This window comes from Mesoplodon densirostris, chromosome 4 (assembly GCF_025265405.1).
Source record: "Mesoplodon densirostris isolate mMesDen1 chromosome 4, mMesDen1 primary haplotype, whole genome shotgun sequence".
Taxonomy (NCBI): domain Eukaryota; kingdom Metazoa; phylum Chordata; class Mammalia; order Artiodactyla; family Ziphiidae; genus Mesoplodon; species Mesoplodon densirostris.
The window spans coordinates 172,307,445-172,332,207 of record NC_082664.1 but is presented as its reverse complement, the minus strand read 5'-3'; the positions used below and the strand labels follow the sequence as shown (position 1 = coordinate 172,332,207).

Here is a 24,763-nt window from a genome sequence, read left to right as displayed (position 1 = left end):
GGGTCTGAGCCTTGGGGGAGAGGAAAGCCCTGCTCCCACCTTCATGATGCAGCCCCCCAATACCAACCACTGCTACTCTGGGGATCCCAAGACTGCCGGTGACCCAGAAGACTCAGCATCGGGTTAGAAGAGTGCATCATTTACATCAAACTCCAAGGTCACTTTGTATCCCCTACTGAGAATTTACTTCCTGGTCTGTTATTCACCCCAGATTACATCCAATATTGTCTGTCAAGAGGTTTTGCCCATGAGGTCAAATAGCATCATAAAATTATTCTAATAATAAAAAGCCAACAGTTATGTCCCAGAGTTGAATATTAATCCCCTACTTTCGACTGCCAAAGGAAAAATTAAATGTTAAATTTTCTTGTAAGAAAAGAATTAAAGTCCAAAATAAAATTTTCTTGCCCTCGTGAATTAAAAGACCAAAGACACACTCCTGCCTCCTTCCCCTCCCTGTGTCCTGCGTCAGAGCCAAGCTCTCAGGGTGCAGTGTGGTCAGAAGATCGGTTACATGAAGGGAGGGAGGATGGAGCAGATGTCAGTGCCTCAAGCACGACGGGCACCAGTTCTTAACTGCCAGAGAAGGCACTGTACTATGGAAAGGAGACGAGCCGTCCATAATAAACGCTGTGGTGTGGGCTGGAGTGGGAGGCATTGTGTGAATGTATGTTCTTTCGACGTAGATATTAGGATTCTCCAGAGAAGAACCAGTAGGGTGTGTGGAGAGAGAGAGGGGGAGAGAGAGATGGAGATTTAAGGAATTGGCTTCTGTGGTCCCAGAGGCTGGCAGTTCTGAAATCTGAAAAATAGGCTGGCAGGCTGGAGACCAGGGAAGAACTGATGTTACAGCTCGAGTCTGAAGACACTCTGCAGATAGAATTCCCTCTTCCTCTGGGGATCTCAGGCTTTCTCTGAAGGCCTTCAGCTGATTGGATGAGGCCCACCTGCAGTGTGGAGGATAATCTGCTTTACTCAAAGTCTATTCATTTAAATGTTAACCTCACATGAAAAATACCTTCGCAGCAACATCTAGGCTGGTGTTTGACCAAATCTCTGGATACTAGAAAAGGAAGCCAGGCTCAACCCCTCTCCTCCCCTGCAGGCTGCTAGTGTAAGGGAGCCTGGGACTGGGAAAGGTCAGGAGCTTTGATGGGTAAGAGTCAGCTGGATTGGAATTTGGGGGTTTGAGTTTTGGGTTTTTAAAAAATTTTTTTGGCCCTTCTTTCTTTCCTTCCTTCCTCCCTTCCTCTCTCTTCTTTCCCTCTTTCCTTCTTCTTTCTTTCTTTTTCTCTCTCTCTTTCTTTTTCTTTCTTTCTGTGTTTTTGTAGCTATCTAAGAGTTAAAAAAAAAAGTCACGGCACTTTCCCGAGAGTTCTTCTAAGAGATTGAAACATGAGACAGGATATCAGATGTGAAGGGGTGGTGAAAAAAAAAAACCTGCTTTCTGCTCACCTCCTCTTGAGCCCAGCTCATTCAGTAAACACTAGTAAAACATCAGAAGCATTCCTGGAGATGGAGAGAAATGAATGCAATGTGTTTGGGCCTTACGGTTACTTTATGAAATGTCAAAAGTGAAACTTTTTTTCTTCCAACGAACTCTGGCCCCCGCTGCCCTGAAGTCCAGAGGGGCCGAGTGCATCCTAAAGGCAGGTTGGCCCCAGCGATGCCATGTGTGTGCAGCATCTCAGCCCAGTTTCTGGTGGGATTTTAAATGAGCTCCCAGAGGTCATTTGTGCTGTGTTATAAAGGAGGTGACTCGGCCAGCTTGTCAGAAGCATCTTTGTTTTGCTATTTTTTAGGAGGACAAATAAATCCATCCCATTCAGAACATAAAGATTAGTGAGCAAAAAACAAGTAATAAACAAATGGACCCAAGAAGAATGTTTATAAGATATAGAAAGAACAGAGCAGTGGAAGGCAGGTGGGCAGGGGAGGGATGCTAAGGCTTCCCAGAGCAGGTGGCATCTGGGTTTGGATGACAAACAGTAACAACAATAATAAACACTGAGATATAATACTGGGAGCTGACGGTGCTGTAAACACTGTCCAAAATTGTTTACATGCATTATCTTATTTAATTCTCACAACAATTCAGGTAGTGTTATTGTTTGTCCCATTTTACAGATGATAAAACTGAGGCACAGGGGATTTAAGAAACTTGTTCAAGCTCACAAAGCTACTAAGTAAGTGACAGAGCTGGTCTTCAGGCCCAGGCTAACCTATTCTAATGCCATTCAGGAGATTGACAAGTAAGAGCTGATTAGGTGGCCTAGAAATTCCAAGTGCGTGGAGACCTGTGGTCCCACGGTGCTTCTGAGAAGTTGCCTGCTGAGTATCAGCACTGATTAAATGCCCAGTCTGGAGGGGGAAGGGGACAGAAGGCTGGCACGAGTCAGGGGCCAGGTCAGCCAGCAGCAGAGCAACAGGGGTGCTATTTTGTCCATTGTGCTAAGGGATTTGGACTTTAGACTGGGGACGGGGAGAGTTGCATTTTAGAAAGATCCGTTTGGCCACAGGGTGGAGATTGGTTGGAGAGGACAAAAGAAGAGTCAGGGAGGTGAGTTAAGGGCTAGTACAATAGTCCAGGTGAAGACAAGGACTCCCACTGTAACTGAGCAGGACCCTAGGGGGCATTCCGGGGACAGAGCCCTCCCCCAGGTCCCCTGCTATAGCTCCTTTCTGAAGTACCCAGATAACAGTATCTGATGCACATTTCCTGAGTTGTTTCACAGATGCTAAAACCTCCACCTAATGGAAGATGTTAACCACTTGATGACCATGAGCACCCAGCCCCCAGGCCTGGAGCCTAAGGACTGATAATATTAACCCCTGTGACACCCCCCCCCCCCCCCCACCGCTACCTCACCGTCAGCCACTCTGAGAATGGTGCCCGAGCTGATCGCACATCCTGGGCTCCCTTCCCTCACCTGGCCTTTCAAAATATTTTGCTGGATCCCATCAGGGGGTTCGGGTGTTTTGAGCATTAGCCGTCCTGGACTCCCGGCTCGGCGCCTTACAATAAACACACGGCACCGCAACCCGGTGTCGGTAGATTGGCTTTGCTGCGTGTGGGCGAGCGGCCCCCGGATTTGGTGGTAACATGAAGGCGGGGGAACCGGGAAGGGGAGGGTGGGCTCGGGAGTGATTTAGGGGTGGGTTGGACGGATTTGGTGAGGTGAGGGGAGAGGGGATCCTTAAAATGACAGAAAATCGGTTTCTGGCTTGGGCTGCTGTTATAAATGGGGGAGGTAGAAAGGAGGAGAGTGAAGATGGGGAACCTCCTCTCAGACCTGTTGGATTTGAGCTGCCCTGTCACTTACACTCAGAGCACCAGTGGGGTAACTGTCTTAGTCTCTGCAGAGCGTTTGAACTGTAGACATAAACAGAGTAGATGTGAAGAATAGATCTACATACTCAGTGCTGTTCTTTAAAATCTCCCAATTAAAAAGCTAATATTGTCATATGGATTGTTCTATTTTCACTCTTTTTAATTCTACTGCATATTCACTTACTGATGTTTTTCATTAGTGTGGTGTAGACTGTGTCAGTGTTATGCCCTCAGCTTGACTCTTTTTGTTTGTTTGTTTGTTTTGTGGTACGCGGGCCTCTCACTGTTGTGGCCTCTCCCGTTGCGCAGCGCAGCTCCGGACGCGCAGGCTCAGCGGCCATGGCTCACGGGCCCAGCCGCTCCGCGGCATGTGGGATCCTCCCAGCCCGGGGCACGAACCCGTGTCCCCTGCATCAGCAGGCGGACTCTCAATCACTGCGCCACCAGGGAAGCCCTAGCTTGACTCTTAATGCTACCTCGATGTATTATTCTTCTTCTCAGTCTGCCAGGGTTCATCATATAACATTAGAACAATTTTAGTTTGTAAATCTAACTCTCTGAAATATAATATATTAGCAGATATGGTTAGGTTTTACTATATTTCCTGTATGTCCATGTGTCCAAATGTATTAGTAACAAACAAATGACAAAAATAAAATAATTCTTCTGTAATTCCCAAAAGAGTCCAAAATGGACAAAATGCTTTTGCATGTATGTGTTGAAAATGAGATTTTTATATGTTGGCAGTAAAGCACAGCATCATTTTTAAAGCATTTTTCCTTGTTTTGGTCTTGTGATACAATTCTTCAGAGTAATGACTGCAAATAGGTTAGCACCTCAATGCTTAAAATAGGCCGTCAAGAAATGCTTCTTCTTCTTTTCACATCTCCATTCCAAACCACTGAGGGAATTAGTTGCACCACTGAAGTACATTTCCTTTCTTACATAGTCAAAATTTTTGCTGGCTTCCTTTCTAGAGGAAGATTGAGGTAGGACATTCACAATCATGATGTGGATTTACTATTAAGGTTTAAGGTTTACTATTATTATTATTATTACTGGCATGGCTGATGCAGTCAGACTCATGCTTTGTCTCATAGAATAATACTGTGCCATATACCATGACACTTTAGTGTATTGTTCAATATAAACATAGTTGTTTACTAAAACTTGTGTGCAAGTTGCAAAAATAAAATAACTTTACAAGACAGGAGCTTGAATAAAACATGAAATGGTTTCTGCTGGTGCTAGCATGGTGTCTGACTTTTAATGCTGCTTTTTCCCCCCAGCAATACTTTGAGGTAGAAGAAGAGAAGACACCTGTGCATGACGCAATGACTGTCAAAATGAAGATTTTGTTAAAAAAACTGAAGGAGAAAGAAAAACTCATTAAGGAATTAAGAGAAGAACTGGACCAATATGAAGAATTTGGATCTCAAAAAATTGTGAGTTTCACAGCAAAGAGTAATTCATTTTAATACATATAAATGAAGTTACAGCTGTCTAAAAGCTTGGGGTCGGAATAAAGGGATTACAATGCATGTATTTTGGGTATCTCTCCACAACATAAGCCAGTCCAACCCTTTTCTGCTCGACACCATAGTCTAGAAAACCCATAATAATTATAAATAGGAGCAATATAATTGTTCTCCATTTTTAATTGTAATAGAAATAAAATAACCTATCTCCCACTACAAAAATTTCCCCACCCTAGAAGAGAATGTAAAGAGATTTTTGTTTTAATTCGGAAGAGTCCCACCTTTTTTGCAGTCCAGATAATTTGAAAGACACAAAACAATCTCAAGTCAGAGGCTTCCAAGAAACCAACTTGGAACAGGATGACCTTAAGTGGAAATGTCAAGAAGGAAAATTCTCAGAGGGTTTTCGCCCTCTTCTCCCCGTTGCAGTAGGAGCCAGGAGCTGCTTTACTGCTCAAAGCACTGACGAGAACAAAAAAGCAAAGAGAGAGAAAGCAGAAAGGAGAGCTTAGCTGCCTGTCAAGGAGGTGAATGTGAAGGATCTGGAAAGTGTGGACCCTAGAGGCGAGTTTATTTTCATCTCAGATCAGCTCTGAGCTGCCGGCTCTACTGCCCAAGCACAGCCCAGAGCCATAGAGGGGTTTTCGTATGAGGTTCTAAGAGCAAGAAGTGGATGGTTTGAGTAGGAGAGGCCAGCAGGGAGGCCAGAGAATCACAGCCTGTTGAGTGTCAACTGGCAGGGGTACCTCCTCACATCACAGCGCAGTTTACCGATAAGGAAGCTGACGTGCACCCCGGGCGCAGCTGGTAAATGCTGATGTGGCATGAGAACCGAGGTCCAGCTGAATCCAAAGGCCCGCATGAGGAGGGAGGAGCTTTATCCTCTGTATAGAGGAAGAATCAAAGTTGCTATATATATATATATATATATATATATTTATATATTTATATATTTATATATGTATGTTTATATATATATATATATATACACATTATATTATTATAATAGATTATGGTATGGTCTATAGGTATATCATTATAATGTATGTTACAATTAATATATAGTGTATATTAATACCTGTGTATATTACACATAAATATCGACGCATATATATGTATGGAAAAAGCCTGAGAAGTTATACATCAAAGTGTTAACACTAAGAAGAAACACTTGCGGGTTTCTGGGCCCTTTAAGTGCAGTCCTTGGTTTATCTAAGTCCCACACTAGTATTCTTACTTAAAACCCCAAAGTTAGAAAAGATAAGAAATTGAACTTGCACCATTCTAAAGGACTTTATTTACGAACTGGGGAAGGAGTACTTTGTTTAATCTGTTAGAATTCTCTATGTTCTAAAAAAAACCACAGCATCTTCTAAGCAATGTGTTATCGTAGACCTAATAAAATTGAATATTATTTCTTTGTACATGTTCTGATTGCCTTGGAGGGAGAGGCACATCCAATTTTTGCATTTACTTTTCTTGTCTTGGGCCTACATTTACTCTTATTTTTTGGAGGAAATAATTTAATAGAAAAGGCTAAAAAAAGACTAACAGTTTTGGCTTTTAATCCTGCCTTGGCTACCAATGTCCAGTATCAGTTAGCAAGTCAATTTTGATCCATTTGTTTCCCATTTGTGAAATGGGAGGTGATACCTGCCTAGCCAACAGAGTTATGAGGAGGATACCTGTTGTAGTGGATGTGAAATGCCGTGAGTTCCTTGAAGAAAGACATGCATATAAATTCTAGTTATCATTATGAGGAAATACACAAGTCCTTACGACCATGTGGTTTACATTCCATGAAATGCACTGCTGAGAACATCCCAATTTGGTAATTGAGCTTCTTCCAGTAAAACACGAGGTCTTTCTCGGCATGTTTACACCCCTGAGTGTCCTCAACCCGTTAACTGGTCTGTCTGGACGTTAACTGGTCTGTCTGGATGGCCTGAGTATAGAGGATGAGGGTGGGTGGGGCTTGGTGAGGACCACAGAAAGTGGGAAGCTGCACCCCGCTCTTGTATAAGAAGGCGTTCTCTGGCTCGGGTGGCATCCTGAAGACCTTGGTTGTTTCACTGTAGTTTGTCCCCAAGGATACCTCATCAGTCTTTCTGTAAACACCTTAAGATTTGAGGAAAGTGAGACTTCTGATGAACCGGGTGTATACATTTTTCCCAGCTCCTTAGGACCCCAGCAAAGCACCAGGCTAACTGAGGACAATGCAGAGCAGGGCTAGTGTACATTTGGGAGGACGGACATGAACACTGCAAAAGCAGATCACGGGTTATATAAAATAAACGTCTGAAATTTTCTTTTTAAAGATCCTCTAAGAACTAGCTTTCCTAGAACGCCATGCCACTCAAGTTCTAGGTGATTTACCTTTTAAATTTGAAATTTCATCTAATACGACTGCTCCCTCTAGTGGTGTAAAAAACTTGCGACAGCAAGTATCTGAAACTAGATTTGGAAAACCGAATTTGGAGAAACAATTAGAAAATTTCAATTCAGCAATGGAAAAAACTTGCAAAAAGCTTGAAATAAACAAACTGAATAAACAGTAAGGAAACGCTCTAGTTTGTTCTTTCTCATAGTCCAATTATATAAATCACTGTATAGTTAATAGTCATAATCCCTCTCTAGGACTGTTGTAGAATGAAATCTAAGAATATGATAGGAAGGGGAAGGTTTAATAAACAGCTAGTTTAACTTATATTTATGACAAAATGGAAGTCAGAAAAAGGAATCTCTTCAAGTTCCAGAAGCCTCATCTCTCCAGGTCAGAACACGTTTAATGTTGAATTCCTGCCCCCACCTCACCCCCCAACCCCAGACCAACTACATTCAAGGGCTGAGTGTCTTTTCAGGTTCTGTAAAAACCTGCAATGACTTAATGGCACACTGCTGTAGTTATCAGGTTGCCATGCAGTACGCTGATAAATCCACTTGAGAGCTGCTAGAGAAACTAGCCTGTCGAGGTATGTGTGCCTGTGTGTCTGTGTGCCCAGGCACATGCATGTGCTTTCAGTGCAATTGGAGTTGTTTTGAAAAGATTTTTCAGTTTTCTTTCTTACCCAACATGGTTGAGCTATGCAACTATCACACCCACATCCCCTCACCCCCACCAATAGGTGAACGTAACTATTTGTTGCTGACAGTTCTGAAACAGAGCTGTCATTCAAAAGTGGCAGCTCTGCAGGGCTGCACTGCCCCAGTGTGCCGCTTTCCTGGTTGTCACTCACTGGGAAAGCACCTGCTCTTCTCCGTGACTGTCATGCAGCATGGGCATGCAGCAGAAGCCCACTCCAGCCGCAGCATCAAATTGAGATGTCCAAGTACTGTACGTGGAGCCTGCAGGATTGAGACGCCAATATGGCAGGAGGGAGACTGCTGGGAAGGCACCTGCGGTGCTCCAAACGGTGCTTCTCAGCCTTTATTGTGTTATTGTGTGTATGGGTCACCTGCAGCTCTTGTTAAGATACAGATTCTGGGCTGGGGCTGGAGATTCTGCATTTTCAAAAAGCTCCCGGGTGATGCTGAGGCTCCTGGTCCTTGGACCACATTTTGAGTGGCAAGGCTCTGGAGTACACCTGTTTTCAGAAACGATTCTTTCATGACTCGGTTTGGGATTCTGAAACCTGGGAACAGTGATACTGCACATCTTGGCTCACCAGAGAAATAGCATGTAAGCCACCACTTGAAGTCCTAGCTTTCACTACACGATAGAAAAACTCTCAATTGGCAAGTTACTTTATAAATTTAAATTTCCAGAGTGACTATGGATCACACACAGGCTGTCTTAGGCTATAATGTGGCTTTTAATAGCTTTAACTAGTTAGCCACCTTTCAATGATCTCCATCCTTCTTAACTTCGGTTTGTTAATGCAGTTTGTTTTAAAGAAGTCTCATGGTTTAAGTGAGCCAAAGCTAGTGGTGTGGGCAGATGGTAGAAGGAACACCACCACAAAACCTGCCACTCAGAGTGTAACAGATGACCGTAGCCGCCCAGAACTATCCCTTTGTTCATTTTGCTAATGAGTGTCCTCATTGCTGTGAGAATCTGAATAGTTAATTACTTGCAGTTCCTGCAGCTGACAGATGGTGGGGACAGAGCTAAAGGTTAACCTCTCAGGAACAGGGGCTGTCGGTGGATTTGTAGAGAAAAAACCCCTCGAGTTGGACGTGTTCCTTGTTTCCTGCTTTTCTACCAGATTTTTAGAAAACCCACTTAGGGGTTAGCTGCTACCACTAGTAAATTTTACACTTCATCTGATTAATTCAAGTAGTTCTCGTTTAGTTTATAATAATGGGTGCTCACGTAATCCACAGTGGATGTTCATTTTCTGCCACTGTTAGGAAATGTATGCTTAAGCCTATTAAGGCAGATGTTGTTTGTCTTTAAGAAAGCTTTTTTAGTCTATAAATACATTCTGTGATGTTCTCAAGTTGAACCATGTGGGACAAGAAATTAATGACTGGGATTCTTTATTAAGAAAACAGTGTTGTTTATTAGCTATTGGATTTGTTAGTTAAGAATGAATTGGGGTTAAATGGAATGGTGACTCAAAATCATGAAGATTCATAATTGGGCTTAGTGCAAAATTTAACATTATTTTAAATATTAACTCTGATATAACTAACTTCATTAGTAAGTCACTTGTTGTTTTTCAAGGATTTATTCATGTACTATAAAACATTGTACCCACTTATTTTTCTTTTGAACCATTATGACCGCAAGGAAAACATTTTTAATAATTTACTTTCAGATATCTCTAAAGTTAAATAAAAGTATAGTTTCAAAGGGACACCAGTTATATTGGGAGGAATGGTTTTGTTTTTGAGAGGAGAATTTATTCTTGTGTATTTGTAATCATGGCATTGCTACAAAAAGAATAGCTTATAATTCATCTGAAGATTAATTTAAAGTTCAGAAGTATTTCTAGTGTCTATAAATTTTGAAGGAAGGCATGTAGACGCTCCTCTCTGTTAGTGTAACAATACAATGACTTTCAAGCATGAGCTTTAGTATTTTGAGATTGCATAATCAGTTTAATATTTTATCAACATGAAGCATAAAGTTCTGCACCAGCTTCTCCAATTCTTTACATCTTAATTCAAAAAAAAAAGTACGGCAATGAAATCTAGACAGCCATAAGCAAGCATATTCAGATGTTTTCAAAAGCTTTGAAACAAACAAGAAGAAGAAGAAGAAAAGAAGACTAGCTGTCCCCATAAGCTTCTACTGCGTAAGAAAAAGCTTCTCCCATAATGGACATGGCAGGATTTAAACAAAAGACGCACATAATAAAAATGTAAATGAGTTTGCTTTACTAAAACTATAACTTTAAAGTCTTTTGTTGGAAGTTATCCTGAAACCTTCTTACAAGGTAATCACTGTTTGCATAGAGATTTAAACCGAAGTTCTCAATAGCATTAAACGCCTGCACAGTCCCAGTGTGACAGGCATGCAAAGCCACGTTAATGTTCAGAATATGAATTGCCTCTGGGTGGCTCCTTCACCAAGCAGAAAACCAACTGTGTGGTTATCCGTGTGCCTGATGGACTCCATGCGGCTCCCAGCCTGAAAACGTCACCACTTTGACATGTGATGTGCTCCTCATGACACTGGCAGCACTGACACTGGGGAATGCCACAAAGACGACAAGCCCCCCTCCGTAGCCGTGCGCTGTGCCCCGCCCCCCCCGCGCGGCTGCCCTCCCCCACCCCCCCCCCCCCCCGGCTGCTGCCCATCCGCGGTCTCCCCAGCCTGCCTGGTTACGGGGCGGACAGCACTTCAGACACACACAGAGGGAAGTGTGGGTGGAGGGGCCCCAGCTGCCTCCATAATGAATTGACCTGAATGATGAGGGCACACAAACAGTATGATATGCATTATTCCTGTCAAGAAACTGTCCCCATGTGCTGTGGTCTTTGTACAGAATGTACTGCAGCCTTTCTCCCAGCAAGCTCTATTTAGTCTCCTTCCTTTTTACTATTCATATTATAAGTGTGTAATAGAATTCAGAAAATTATATGATAGCTCTTCTGTATCTGTATTGTCTTGTGTTGCATATTTAAATCCTTGGCTCCCTGCTTAGAAATATGGAATTCTCCATCTTTTAGGACTCCTTTATCAAAGACGGCAGCCCTCTAAGAACAGCTCTGGAAAAGGAAAATTTGGAGTACAAAGTGGAAAATGAGAGCCTGCTTCAAGTCATTTCAGAACTCAAAGAAGAAATCCAACTCAATCTAAAAGAAAATTCAGTATTAGGTAACATTTTAAAGTCATTTTTGAGAAAACTCTGTACATTGGGCACTTTATAAAATTCATAGCCATGCTTGTCTTTTCCAAACATATGTTTGTTTGGTTACTTACATTTAAAGCATCAGTTTGTTAGCCACTTTTGATTTTCATTCTTTTCTTGAGACAGAAATTGGTCATACTCCCCTAGCCATGCCTGTTTAACTCAGGGTGGTGGTTTTTTAAGCCAAGCATTGGCCTCTGAAAAAAATGTGCTAATCAGTATTCTATATCACTTAGAAATATTATAAACAAATAGAAACTTGTGCTGATTTCTGTTTCATGTGCTTAATCAATTATCTAAAATTTATAACATTTTAATATTTAAGCATAATATTGGGGTGTGCTTTGTGGAGAAACAGAGTTGGCCCTTCAGAAAAATATGCTACTACTTACTACATTATCTTCAATTTTTGGTACAAATTTCCATTTGTAGACTTTAAACTCTCTTTTTTATATCTATAACCATTGGTAAATATTGCATTTAAATCACCAAGTTAGATTGCTTTAAAGTCTTTACATGTACTGCTATCTTTGTATTTATGTTAGTCACACAATGATGCCCTTAATCTGCAGTATGAAAAGCTGTGAGTAGGCAATTCAAAATTTACAGCAAAACATTGATAAAACCAGATATAGGACAATATTCCTTGAATGTAAAATTATACCACGCCAGTGTAGTTTCATTTCTCTTCTCAGGTGGTATAGTAATGCTTTTTCAGGTTTCGGTAGTTCTTACTGAGTCATAAAGTACCACCTGCTAAAGCCGTTTGTATTGGCTGTGACTAACAGCAAAAATGTCTCTTGCTAGTATCGATGAAAAGCTTTCAACCCTCAGCCATACTTGGATCTTGAACTTAGTTCTTAATCCTTATCTGACCAGCCATCTGAACAGCAGGAATAAGGCTGTGAATGTCAAGGGCAGTTGTGAAGGTCACAGTCCTGCTAGGACTTGCGTCCACCATGCCTGCCAGCAGTGTACAGCCTGCCCTGAAGCAGGCAGATTGAATACAGGGCCATAAGCTTGTAATTTCATGGTTGGCCTCTCTCTCCTTTTGTTTACAGAAGATGAAATTATAAGTCTGAAAGAGATGGCAGAAAAGGATCATAAAACCATTCAAAAGGTACTGTAACTTTTTTACATTGATGAATGACTCTTTTCAATGGAAATACCAGCATAATTGGTGAAATAACCCTGTGTCCCCCTTGCCTTATGATGTAGAGAAAAGTCAGTTTCTGTATTTAATCTTGCCCGTTACTCAGGATTATTTCTTTAGTAATGAAAAAGGATTCCCCATCTTGAAAACAAATTCATGTTTTCTTTTATTTGGGATAACTGAGTATCTACCTTATTGACTGTAAGAACTGAAAAAGCATATGACACAGGGAGTCTGAAGTCATGTGCTTGTGGAAAAATGATATTATTAAAAATGATCAGCCTTATTTTCAAATCAGATGCTGGTTTATGTTCATTTTTCTGTATATGAATGAACTTGGTTTGTATATCCAGGAAATCTGTATTTAGAGCAGGAAATTCTTTTGATATCATGAAGATCAAGATTTCCTGGGGCATCTAATGCCGCACAACCGCGGCAGTTCCTGCCCTCCACACCCACGTCAGGGGCTCCTGCTTTGTGCTTTCTTAGCTCTCAAAACCCTTTTCTGTGATGGTCAGTCTGCCTCGCCGAAGACCCCACAACCCAGAGACAGTACTATCTTTCCGTCTCTGATCTCTTCCCAGCGCTCAGCACGGTGCCGGCGCACTTAAAAATAAAAATACTCTCTGAGTGACTCAGAGAATGAGAATGTACTTAAGAGTTCATAAAATTCATAGACGAAACGTGGATTTACAGCCTCATTTATTCCAAATAAACATAAAGGTTTTCCGCGAACTGAATCGAGTGTTAATTTTTAAATAAAAATTAATTAAAATTAGATAAGATTAAAAATTCAGTTCCTCAGTCACACTAGCCTCATATCCAGAGCTCAGGTGACTTAGATTCAGATTTCAACCTGATTTTGCAGCTCTGGGTATTCTTAGGTTTTAGATAAAATTACTTCCAAGAACTATTTTGTAAACAAATGTATACCATGATCGGTCAGAGTTGGGAGATGTCTTCTGTGATCACTGAATCCATCACGGGTTTTCACAACATGATGTCATTTTCTTGTGCTTCATCCTGTTTTCAGTGATGAGGGTGCAAATGCCATTCTTACAGAGATAACAAGAGTCTACAGAACTGACAAGTTTAACTTTCTTGGCATCAAATTCTAAGGTTAAAAAAGGAATCTCAGCTTTCTAGTTTCGCTTAATAACCTGCAAGTTTATTAAGTTTATGTAAATGTTTCTTAAACTACTCAGTCAGTACTGTTGCTGGGAAAGATGAGTCAGATGAGCCTACTCTTCTTCTCTGGGGGCAGTTCAAGGAAATTAAAGCAGAAACTCTCACCGTTAAGCCATTAGTTAGAAAGAAACATCCCCCCTGAGTGGCTGGTTATATACCCTCTGTGGGTTTAAGTATTTCGATTAAATGCTGCCTCAGCTTTCTAGAGCCGCAGTGCCCCGTGGTAGCCACCAGCCATGGGTGGCTGCTGAACACCAACTGAGAAACTGAATTTTAAGTTGTTTAATTTTAATTTTTAAATTTCAGTATAAAAATACTGATATTTGTTTCAGTTACTGAAAAACTTTTATGTATATTTTGAATAACTTGAATATGTGAATCTACCTTTTTATTTGTAAATTTTATGAAATCTAAATGCAGATCAAATATCTCCCATGAAATTTTAGCCCCCAAATTGAGATGTGCTCTAAGCGAAAAATACACGCTGGGTTTCAAAGACTTAGGTACCGTAAGAAATGTGAAATATCTCACTAATGATTTTTAATGTGGATCATTACCCATTTAAATGATACTATTTTGAATAGCTATTGGGATAAATAAAATATATTATTAAAATTAATTTCACCTGTTTCTTTTACCTTTTTAACAAGGCTATAAGTTCAACTATAAACTGTAAAGTTTAAAATTATATATATGACTCACATTATATATATATATTTTTTAAATTTATTTTATTTATTTATTTATTTATTTTTGGCTGTGTTGGGTCTTCGTTTCTGTGCGAGGGCTTTCTCTATTTGCGGCGAGCGGGGGCCACTCTTCATTGCGGTGCGCGGGCCTCTCACTGTCGCGGCCTCTCTTGTTGCGGAGCACAGGCTCCGGATGCGCAAGCTCATTAGTTGTGGTGCACGGGCCTAGTCGCTCCGCGGCATGTGGGATCTTCCCAGACCAGGGCTCGAACCCGTGTCCCCTGCACTGGCAGGCGGACTCTCAACCGCTGCGCCACCAGGGAAGCCCACATTATATTTTTATTCGACAACTCTGTTCTAGACAAACATAGCAAATCCGTAGTTTGTTTGATCATCTTTTTTTATCCTGTCTCTTTTCTTTTCCTTTTTTCTTTATATTCACTGGGCCTTTACCCGGATGTTGAGTGTAGGTATAATTTGGTATTGATCAGGAAAAATCTAGAACCCTGGGTTCCTGTTCCATTTCTGACACTATGGCCGCTTGGGCTGGTTCCTCATCCTCCTTCCTGAGTCTCCCAGGCTTACTGTGTGGACAGAGTGAGATAATGTACGTCCAAGTGCTTTGTCAGTTGGAAAGCAGATCGGGAGTTGTTGAACAAAATGAGAGCCGATATTTACCGGTTTGTTTCCAATGTCCTCCACTAAATCCATTAATTCAGCAATGTTTGTCAGATGCCTTTTAGTGCCAGGCACTGCTGAGATACAAAAGTGTTCTATACACACATCTCACACACACACATACACACACACGCAGCCTTTCTGTGGAGGAGATCAAGTCTGGAGGGAGAGACAAAAACCATAGGGCAGTGTGATAGGGACTGTAATAGAAGTACGTACATGGAGAAGAGATGCCTGGCTTTACCTGGAAGGTTCTAGAAAAAGGCTTCACAAATTCGTCCACACCTATCTCACACTCCTTCACTTGAAGTGATTTTTCCAGGTGGGTAGGAGGGCGGAAGAGCTGCATACAGCGTGTGAATGCATAAAGTGTAAGCTACGCCCGTGGAACTCTGTGATTTGGTATGGCTAGAGCAGGAGGTGGGATCTGGTGAGACCACGTGGTGAGAATTTGTGCTGGGGCCGGAAGAGGGGCGAGTCTGGGGTGTGAGGGAGGAGTAAACAGAACCAGAAGAGAGGAAAGGGGCAGCTCAGCAGCCTCTGGATAAGCCACATGTTCCCCTTTTCAGTCCAGGATGCAATTAAAAACAAGTTGAAAATGGGATGGAATTTGGGTAGGCTGACCTCTTGCCGTCTCCATGGGCTAAATGCTGTCAATTATGGGATTCGGTAGCTTTTATGTTTAAATTTTAATAATCAAATGACAGCTGGATCTGTGTTCCAGCTGTGGCTAAATACATGAATTTATAAATTTGTAAATATGAATTTCTTTCTGAGAGGGGACAGTCGTCAGAGATGACAGCCCAGGTGTGATCAGTGTCAGGAAGCAGGGCAGCTTGCCGTGGGGGCAGGTGGTCGCACAGCCAGCCTGGACTGTAAAGGATCGGGGAAGGCTGGAGGAGGGGCACCGAGGTGACTCCTGGAAGCAAGGTCGGCGTTAACAAGGGTGAAGGAGGTGGATGAGCCAGAACGAGAGAAGGGAGAGGGCACATGACGTGCTCTGGCCGGAAGGAGGTGTGGGAACAGGGGTGGTGAGAAGCAGGGCACATCGTGGAGGAGTGTTATTCTTGCCAAGGGGTTTGAGTTGCCTTCTGAGCGGATGGGGAGCTTTGAACGTTGGGGCAGGATCGAATTCGTGTTTCAGAAAAAAGATGAACGGGAGGGAGGAAAATCCAGAGCCAGAGAGGCCAGTTAAAAGATTTCTTGTATAAACTAGGATTTCTTGTATAAAGTCCTGAAACAGAAAGAGGGCGGTGACACGGGGATGAAGGGGATGGATGAATTCAAGAGATGGTTAGGCAGTAAAAGCTGTGGTCTTTAAGAAGGTTGAAGGCGGGAGGGATTAAGCAGAGAGAAGTGAAGACTGACATTCAAATGAAAATGACAACAGAGGTAGAGCAGGGGGAAAGCAGGAGAGAGAGTGGCTATCACAGAAGCCAGGCAAGAGTTTCAAAGAGAAAGGACTCGTTCAGCGTGCCCAGTGCTGCCCAGAGGCCAGGTGTGCAAAAGGCTAAAAAGGGAGGATTGGACAGTTAGCTTTGGCAAGTAAAATGACCCTGGTAATTAATGAGGGTCATTTACTGGAACGTGGAAGCAGTTGAGAATGGGGGGTGAATGCAGACATGGAGACAGTGGGCATGTGCAACTTTCTAGAAGTTTGGCTGTGGATGGCCAGGGAGAGGTTGGGGAGTAGTTGGAGGGGGACATGGGGTTGAGGAAGGAATTTTTTAAAAGATGAAACTAGAGTATTTTTTTTTTTTCTTTTTGCTGTATGCGGGCCTCTCACTGTTGTGGCCTCTCCCGTTGCGGAGCACAGGCTCCGGATGCGCAGGCCCAGCGGCCATGGCTCACGGGCCCAGCCGCTCCGCGGCATATGAGATCCTCCCAGACCGGGGCACGAACCCGTATCCCCTGCATCGGCAGGCGGACTCTCAACCACTGCGCCACCAGGGAGGCCCCGAAACTAGAGTATTTTTAAATGACGTCGATGGAAAGAAGAATGAGAAGGTAAAAGTACAACAGAGAGAAGAGATAATTGCTGAGAGACATCTACGGAGGCAGGAAGGGTTGGGGCCAGTGGCCTTGGTGTTCGCCAGTAATTGATGCCCATTGGAAACAATGACACTTCAGACCAACGTATAAGACTCAAGACAAAACCTTTTCCTTTCCTTCCACTTCTCATTCCTTTACTTCTCTAAACCCACTGTTCAGCCTTTCACATCTTCAACTACACCACCACCTCCCCTTCTGAGGCTGTCATGTAACCAGTACCCACTGTTCCCCAGCCCTGCTCAGGGATTGAGCTGTGCCATTGGAGACAAGCTGATCCTTGCCTTTAGGTGCTATGCCCTCCCTCTACCCATCCTTTCCCTTGGATCTAATTAGTATCCTTAAAAAAAAAAAAAAAAAAAAAAAACTTACTGATTGATTGATTGAAATACAGTTGGTTTACAATGCTATATTAGTTTCAGGTGCATAGCAAAGTGATTCAGTTATATATATACATATATATTATTTTTCATTTTCTTTTCCATTATAGTTTATCACAGGATATTGAATATAGTTCCCTTTGCTCTACAGTAGGACCTTGTTGTTTATCTATTTTATAGGCAGTCATTTGTATCTGTAATTAGCACCCTTTCTAACCACCCACTGCCACTCTTTCCATCATTACTACTTTCCCCAACTCCATACTCCGTTCCTCCTCGCTGTTCCCTAATTCACAGAGAACATAGCGGACTCCTGGATTTTTTTTTCTCCTCTCCACTCTCTTGCTCACCCTGTCACTTAGCTTACCTAGCCTCACCTTTACTCCTTCTCATCAGAAGAGGGGACATTCTTCTTTGCCTTGACCCATGCTTCCACCCATTTGCCTGACTCCATCTCTTCCTCCTTCTTTTGTTTTCTGACTTTTTTTTTATTGGGGTATAATTGTTTTACAATGTTATGTTAGTTTCTACTGTACAGCGAAGTAGAGTTCCATGTGCTATACAGCAGGTTCTCATTAGTTATCTGTTTTATACATATTAGTGTATATATGTCAATCCCAATCTCCCAATTCATCCCACCACCCGCCTTTCCCCCACTTGGTGTTCATACGTTTGTTCTCTACTTCTGTTCTCTATTTCTGCCTTGCAAACTGGTTCATCTGTACCATTTTTCTAGATTCCACATGTATGTATTAACATACAATATTTGTTTTTCTCTTTCTAACTTCACTCTGTATGGCAGTCTCTAAGTCCATCCACATCTTGACAAATGACCCAATTTCATTCGTTTTTATGGCTGAGTAATATTCCATTGTATATATGTACCACATCTTCTTTATCCATTTGTCTGTGGATGGACAGGTTGCTTCCATAACCTAGCTATTGTAAATAGTGCTGCAATGAACATGGGGGTGCAGGTGTCTTTTTGAATTATGGTTTTCTCTGGGTATATGCCCAGTAGTGGGATTGCTGGGTCATATGGTAATTCTATTTTTCGTTTTTTAAGGAACCTCCATACTGTCTTCATAGTGGCTGTATCAATTTATATTCCCACCAGCAGTGCAAGAGGGTTCCCTTTTCCACATCCTCTACAGCATTTATTGTTCGTAGACTTTCTGATGATGCCCATTCTAACTAGTGTGAGGTGATACCTCATTGTAGTTTTGATTTGCATTGCTCTAATAGTTAGTGATGTTGAGTAGCTTTTCATGGGCCTCTTGGCCATCTGTATGTCTTCTTTGGAGAAATGTCTATTTAGGTCTTCTGCCCATTTTTTGATTGAGTTGTTTGTTTTTTTGATATTGAACTGCATGATCTGTTTGTATATTTTGGAGATTAATCCTTTGTCCATTGATTCATTTGCAAATATTTTCTCCCATTCTGAGGGTTTTCGTTTTGTCTTGTTTATGGCTTCCCTTGCTGTGCAAAAGCTTTTAAGTTTCATTAGATCCCATTTGTTTATTTTTGGTTTTATTTCCATTACTCTAGGAGGTGGGTCAAAAAAGATCTTGCTGTGATTTATGTCAAAGAGTGTTCTTCCTATGTTTTCCTCTAAGAGTTTTATAGTGTCTGGTCTTACATTTAGGTCTTTAATCCATTTTGAGTTTATTTTTGTGTATGGTGTTAGGGAGTGTTCTAATTTCATTCTTTTACATGTAGCTGTCCAATTTTCCCAGCACCACTTATTGAAAAGACTGTCTTTTCTCCATTGTATATCCTTGCCTCCTTTGTCATAGATTAGTTGACCATAGGTGCATGAGTTTATCTCTGGGCTTTCTGTCCTGTTCCATTGGTCTATATTTCTGTTTTTATGCCAGTGCCATCTTGTCTTGATTACTGTAGCTTTGTTGTATAGTCTGAAGTCAGGGAGTCTGATTCCTTCAGCTCCATTTTTTTTCTCAAGATTGCTTTGGCTATTTGGGGTCTTTTTTGTCTCCATACAAATTTTAAGATTTTTTGTTCTAGTTCTGTGAAAAATGCCATTGGTAATTTGATAGGGATTGCATTAAATCTGTAGATTGCTTTGGGTAGTATAGTCATTTTCACAAGCTTCCTTCTTCTTCTTCAGGGACCTTTCTTCATCAGCCTCTCTCTCTCTCCCTCTCTCTCTCACATGCCTTTAAGCATTTCCCTCTGGCCTACAGACATAGCCAAGCCATCATTCTGGGTGGTGTCCCTTGACCCTGATCACCCCTGAAGTAACTACCATTCACTCTTCTTCAAATATCAACTAAAAGAAACCTGTATCTACTAGCCCCTTCTTCACACCCCTGTTGCTAGTTTTTCCCTGTGGGTAAGGTCACCATGAGGTTCATCTTGCCCTCAATCCTTTTCAGTCTCATTCCTTCTTGAATCTTCCACTCTTTGTGGCAGGACTGTGCCCCATGTCAGAGATGCCCTCTGCAGCAATGCTTGCTTCTGATGTTTTGCTCACTTCCTCACACCTTCCTAAGCACTATCTGTCAACGGTTCCTCCTCCTCCATCTTTCACTTGAATGCTGTTCTTGGGAATTTCTCTTTATCCTTGCTTTGTTTTCTCTCTGGCTGACTTCAAACTCTCCCATAACTGGCACATCGGGTTACAGATAACTTCCGAACCTTCTTCCCGCTTCGTGTTTTCCCTGAACACCACATCTGTAATATTAACTCTGTCCTCACCCTCAATTTCCATGTTACATGCACTGGGAAGACTTCTTTGACAGTCCCCTTCTGTCCCCTATGGTAATTAGGGGCTTCCTCTGTGCCCCCGCATACCTGGGACTATTTGCTCCCTGGAGGTCCAGAACTGTGTCTATCCTTTATTACCTTTATATTAGCTCTCAAAAATATTTGCTTTAAAAAAATGCTTTACATGTTCATCAAATTCAGTGTCAAATCTTGAACTCATTACTCCTCAAATCTGGACTTGGCTGTGTTCCCCACTTAAATGAATGACATTGGCATCTATCCCAGAGGATCAAGTGGCAAATCTAGGGTCCTTCTCCACTTTCTCCTTTTTTTTTTTTTTTTTCTGACCACGCCGCATGGCACGGCTTGTGGGATCTTAGTTCCCCAACCAGGGATTGAACTCTGGCCCTCAGCAGTGAAAGCGTGGAGTCCAGGGAATTCCCATCTACTCTCTCCTTCTTACCTTATATCTAGTTGGTCATTAGGTCTGTAGACATTCCTTCCAAAATTTACCCCCATCCCCTTTCTCTGCAACAACATTGTTACAGACTTAGTTGAGGCCCCATCATTTCCATAGATTCCTACTTCATTTTCCTGTCTCCACTCTCATCCCCTTCAAATCTAGCTTCCACACCCCTGCTGTGGTTATTAATACCCTAATCTTACGTGCTAAGACCTTCAGTGGCTTCCCATTGCCTTCAGCATAAAATCAGGCTGCCTCAAAATGTTATCGGTGATTTTTATGTGCCGGGAGCAGCTAAGCACTTTCACATTTGCTGTCTCAAATTCTTTTCAGAAGAACTCTTCAAAGTAGGTTTTATTATCCTAATTTTATAGATGAGAAAATGAAGACCTGAAGCATAGAATTAAATTACCCACACAGCTAGTAAGCAGCAGAGCTCTGATTTTGAACCAACCCCTATTCTGCACTTTCCACCAGTCTGCCCTCCGCTCCTAATTGAGGTGAACAAGCCCCCTCATGATATCACCCTGAATCTCTGTCTCCCTTCATTTCCTGCCGTTCCTGTCTCTATGCACCCTGGGTCCACAAACACCAAACTTTTCCAGTTCCTCCATTACTCCAGGCTTCTCTGTGGTTACTTTGCTATTTTTATTGCCATTTTCTCTTCCTCCAACTTGTTGAACTTCTGCAGATCCTTCAAGACCCTTGTCAAATGGCCCTTCTGTGCCATTAACACCGGGTATAGCAGAACTTGTTATAATTACGGTTGCCAGGTTATGTGGATTTTTATGCTTTTCGACTACCTGAAGATTTGACTTATTAACCTTTTTTCTTATGTATTACAGTCATTTTGTTCACATTGCTCTCCTAGCATACTGTAGGTGCTCCAGGGAAGGGATCTGTTTAACTTTGTTTCCCTACCTCCATAGCCGAACAAAATGTCTGGCATCTGAAAGGTGTTCCATACATGTTTATTAAATTAATGAATATATGAATTAATTGAATTGACTGGATGTCAAAACCAAGGGTTGAATTTTGTCAGTGTATATACTACATGCAAATTGCAAATGATCATTTAAAATACTGAGGCGGGGCTTCCCTGGTGGCGCAGTGGTTGAGAATCCGCCTGCCAATGCAGAGGACACAGGTTCGAGCCCTGGTCCAGGAAGATCCCACATGCCACGGAGGAACTAAGCCCGTGTGCCACAACTACTGAGCTTGTGCTCTAGAGCCCGCGAGCCACAACTACTGAGCTGCGTGCTGCAACTACTGAAGCCTGTGCACCCTGTGCTCTGCAACAAGAGAAGCCACCACAGTGAGAAGCCCACGCACCGCAACGAAGAGTAGCCCCCGCTCACCGCAACTAGAGAAAGCACGCGTGCAACAATGAAGACCCAACGCAGCCAAAAATAAATAAAGTAAAATAAATTCATAAAAAATTAAAATAAAAAAATAAAATACTGAAGCAAGTCAAGTTGGTACAAAGGCCCTGCAGTATATGCTTTGAGGGCTATTTTCAATTGTTATGAATATGGCTTGATATGCATATAAATATAGCACCAAAACCTAAAATAAGAGAAATGGTTCATATAATGAGTAAAGCAAAATTGCTCTTTTTGATAGAGTAGGACTTGCTTTATTATGCATTGAGTCACATTTTTTGGGGGGGTGGGGTGAGAAAGGTTGTAAATAAATTGGCATTTTTATGTATGTTTTGCTTGCTTATATAATAAAAGTAATTATATAGTAGTATATCATTATTACATGGTAATCTATGGACATTTAATTTTTGCTTTGATCATATTGGAATCCATTTTTCTCACATTTAGAATCAAAATGTTTCACTAGATTTCACTGAGGAGGAATCTTGAGTGTTTTCTTACCTTTAATCAAAATGTAATATTCCTCTCTTTCAGCTAATCAATGGCAGAGACAAATTAATATGTGAGCTTGATTTTGAAAAATCATTAGTGCAAGAAATGGTAAGGGGATTTACATTATTTCTTAATAAATTTGAATCCAGGAACTTAATCATGAAAGTTTTATAAACTTTATTTGTAACTGTTTACTGTGAACTCTTCATTTCACCTTTATCCATAATCTAAATGCATGCATAATTATAAATATTTTTTAATGATTGTTTGGGAGAAAACAATTTGAGTAGTTCTTTAATAAATATACTTACTATGTAGAAGAGTCTTATACAAGAAAGAGTATTACAATTTAAAGCAGTGTACAAAATTTTTGTATTTTATTATAAGGATTAAAAAAAACAAATATGAGAGCCCAGTATTTTGAAGGATTTACTATTTTTAGTTACAAATTGCCATAAGTGACAACAAAAAAGAGCCCAGCCAGATATTTTGGCATTCTGTGTTAGTCTCATAAGAAAACACTGCCTTTTTATGTTCTTTTAAGCGAACTTTCCAGACGGCTGGTCTTTTATCAGTTGACTACCCGCCCCCACCTCAGGCTCCCCGACTTCACCCCCCGTACAGCTCATGGTGTCGTACTTTGGCTTTCAACTGATCACCACTACTATGTCTTTGTTACAGTAAACTGACTGTGTTTATTATAATCAAAAATAAAACACAGCTTGACTTGCGTTCTAAATGTGCTTGAAAAGAATATGATACTGTTTAGAAGAGAAAAGGTTGTTCATAGGAAATCAACACCACTTCAGATATTGAAACATTCCCTTTTTTACAGCTTGTCACACTTTGTGCCAAGTCATGACTGTTTCCCTAACTCTGTTTTGTTACTCTCAGCACCATGTGTTTTGGGTGCCTTGTCATAGAAATTAATGCAAAACAATGCTCTGGGACTACAATAAAGCCTTCTATGAAACCAACTTGGGAATGCAGGCCAGGAAAAAAATTATGGTTAGCTATCCACAGAAACCATGTGTTAACAAATGTATTATTTTGAACTCTTTACTTTTAAATCCCTGGTGTATAAAAGTCATCTCCATGAACTGAGTATCCGTGGTCGATTTCTGCCCCACCCCCTTCCTCTTCTGTCATTCCCCCCAGTCCAGGAGTTGCTTCTGAAAACAAACAACTAAATGTGCACATTGTCATTAAAATACAAAGTGTTTTTATGGAGTGGGAAGCAGATGTTAAACTGTCAGTTTGTTAGCAGTATTAGAGAAGAAATTAAACTACTCCATCAGTGAGTTCGTGCCTATGCTAGGAAGGGACTCCACAGTTTGTGAATTACTTTGCCACTTTATTTGAACTGTAAGCGGTTAACTGGTGCTATTATATTGCCCACGGGGAACCAATCATGTTTTACTTTGCTGTTTAGAAGTTGAGCACCACGCTTGTTGCCAAGCAGCAAGATCTTGCGTTGCAAACCTCACGACAGCACAAGAGCCTTCAGCGTGTTCAGAGCTGGTCTGGAGCCTCATATTTTCAGTAGAAGGGAGTGTACTTAAGGTTCTTCTTAGGACTGGGTTTCCATGGCATAATTTTGGGCCCAACAAGATCACTATTTGGCACCCCCCTTCCCCCCACCAAGGGATTCTGTTATTCACTTGCAAGGGAGGCTGGCTTTGTGGCTATTAGGGCTTTCTTTGTTGCTACAGTGCTTTTTTCCAGAAATGGAGATTTGTGATTGTGGCCAGATGGAGGAGTGGAAGAAGGTGGGGTTGACCAGAGTCACTTTGTAAAAATTAAAAGACGTGCTCCCTGAAGGGTTTTTGTTCCATGCTTGTCTCTTACTGTTTTCAATACAGTTTATTTTCTGGCCTATTAAGAGCCTAGTTTAAAAAGTCAAAGAGGTTGCAGTGAAAAGGCAGGATCAGTAAGTATAGGTAAGCAATGAAGTATGGAACGAGGTACCCTTAGGTAGTTTTAGGAGAGGCATAAGAAATAATTCTGAATCTTTCTGTGATTCCTACGCTTGGTGGCTTTCATTTATCTTTTTTTTTGTTTTTTGGTCAAATTGAGATATAATTGCCATATAACATCATATTAGTTTCAGGTATACAGCAGAATGATTGATTTGATACATGCATATATTGCAAAATCATCACCACAATATGTCTAGTTAGTTAATACCCATCATCACGTGAAGTTACACAGTTTTTCTTTTTCCTTTTCGTTGTGCAACACAGCTTGCGGCAGTGAAAGCGTGGATTCCTAACCACTGGACTTCCAGGGAATGCCTGTCATAATTTTTTTCCTATCATGGGAACTTTTAAGATTTAGTCGCTTAGCAGCTTTCAAATATACAATACAGTGTTGTTAACTACTGTCACTGTGCTGTACATTACGTCCCCAGGACTTACTTATCTTATAACTGGAAGTTTGTACCTTTTGACCACC

General features: G+C 41.5%; 1 protein-coding gene across 1 annotated transcript in view; it reads left to right on the top strand.

Moving 5' to 3' along the window:
• C4H10orf67 (chromosome 4 C10orf67 homolog) overlaps positions 1-24,763 on the top strand; it is a 97,366-nt gene that overhangs the window by 18,616 nt on the left and 53,987 nt on the right. The window contains exons 4-7 of the mRNA XM_060096157.1: positions 4,621-4,776; positions 10,927-11,074; positions 12,170-12,228; positions 22,352-22,417. Coding sequence (XP_059952140.1) covers positions 4,621-4,776; positions 10,927-11,074; positions 12,170-12,228; positions 22,352-22,417 — 429 coding nt within the window. The remainder of the gene's footprint in view (positions 1-4,620; positions 4,777-10,926; positions 11,075-12,169; positions 12,229-22,351; positions 22,418-24,763) is intronic.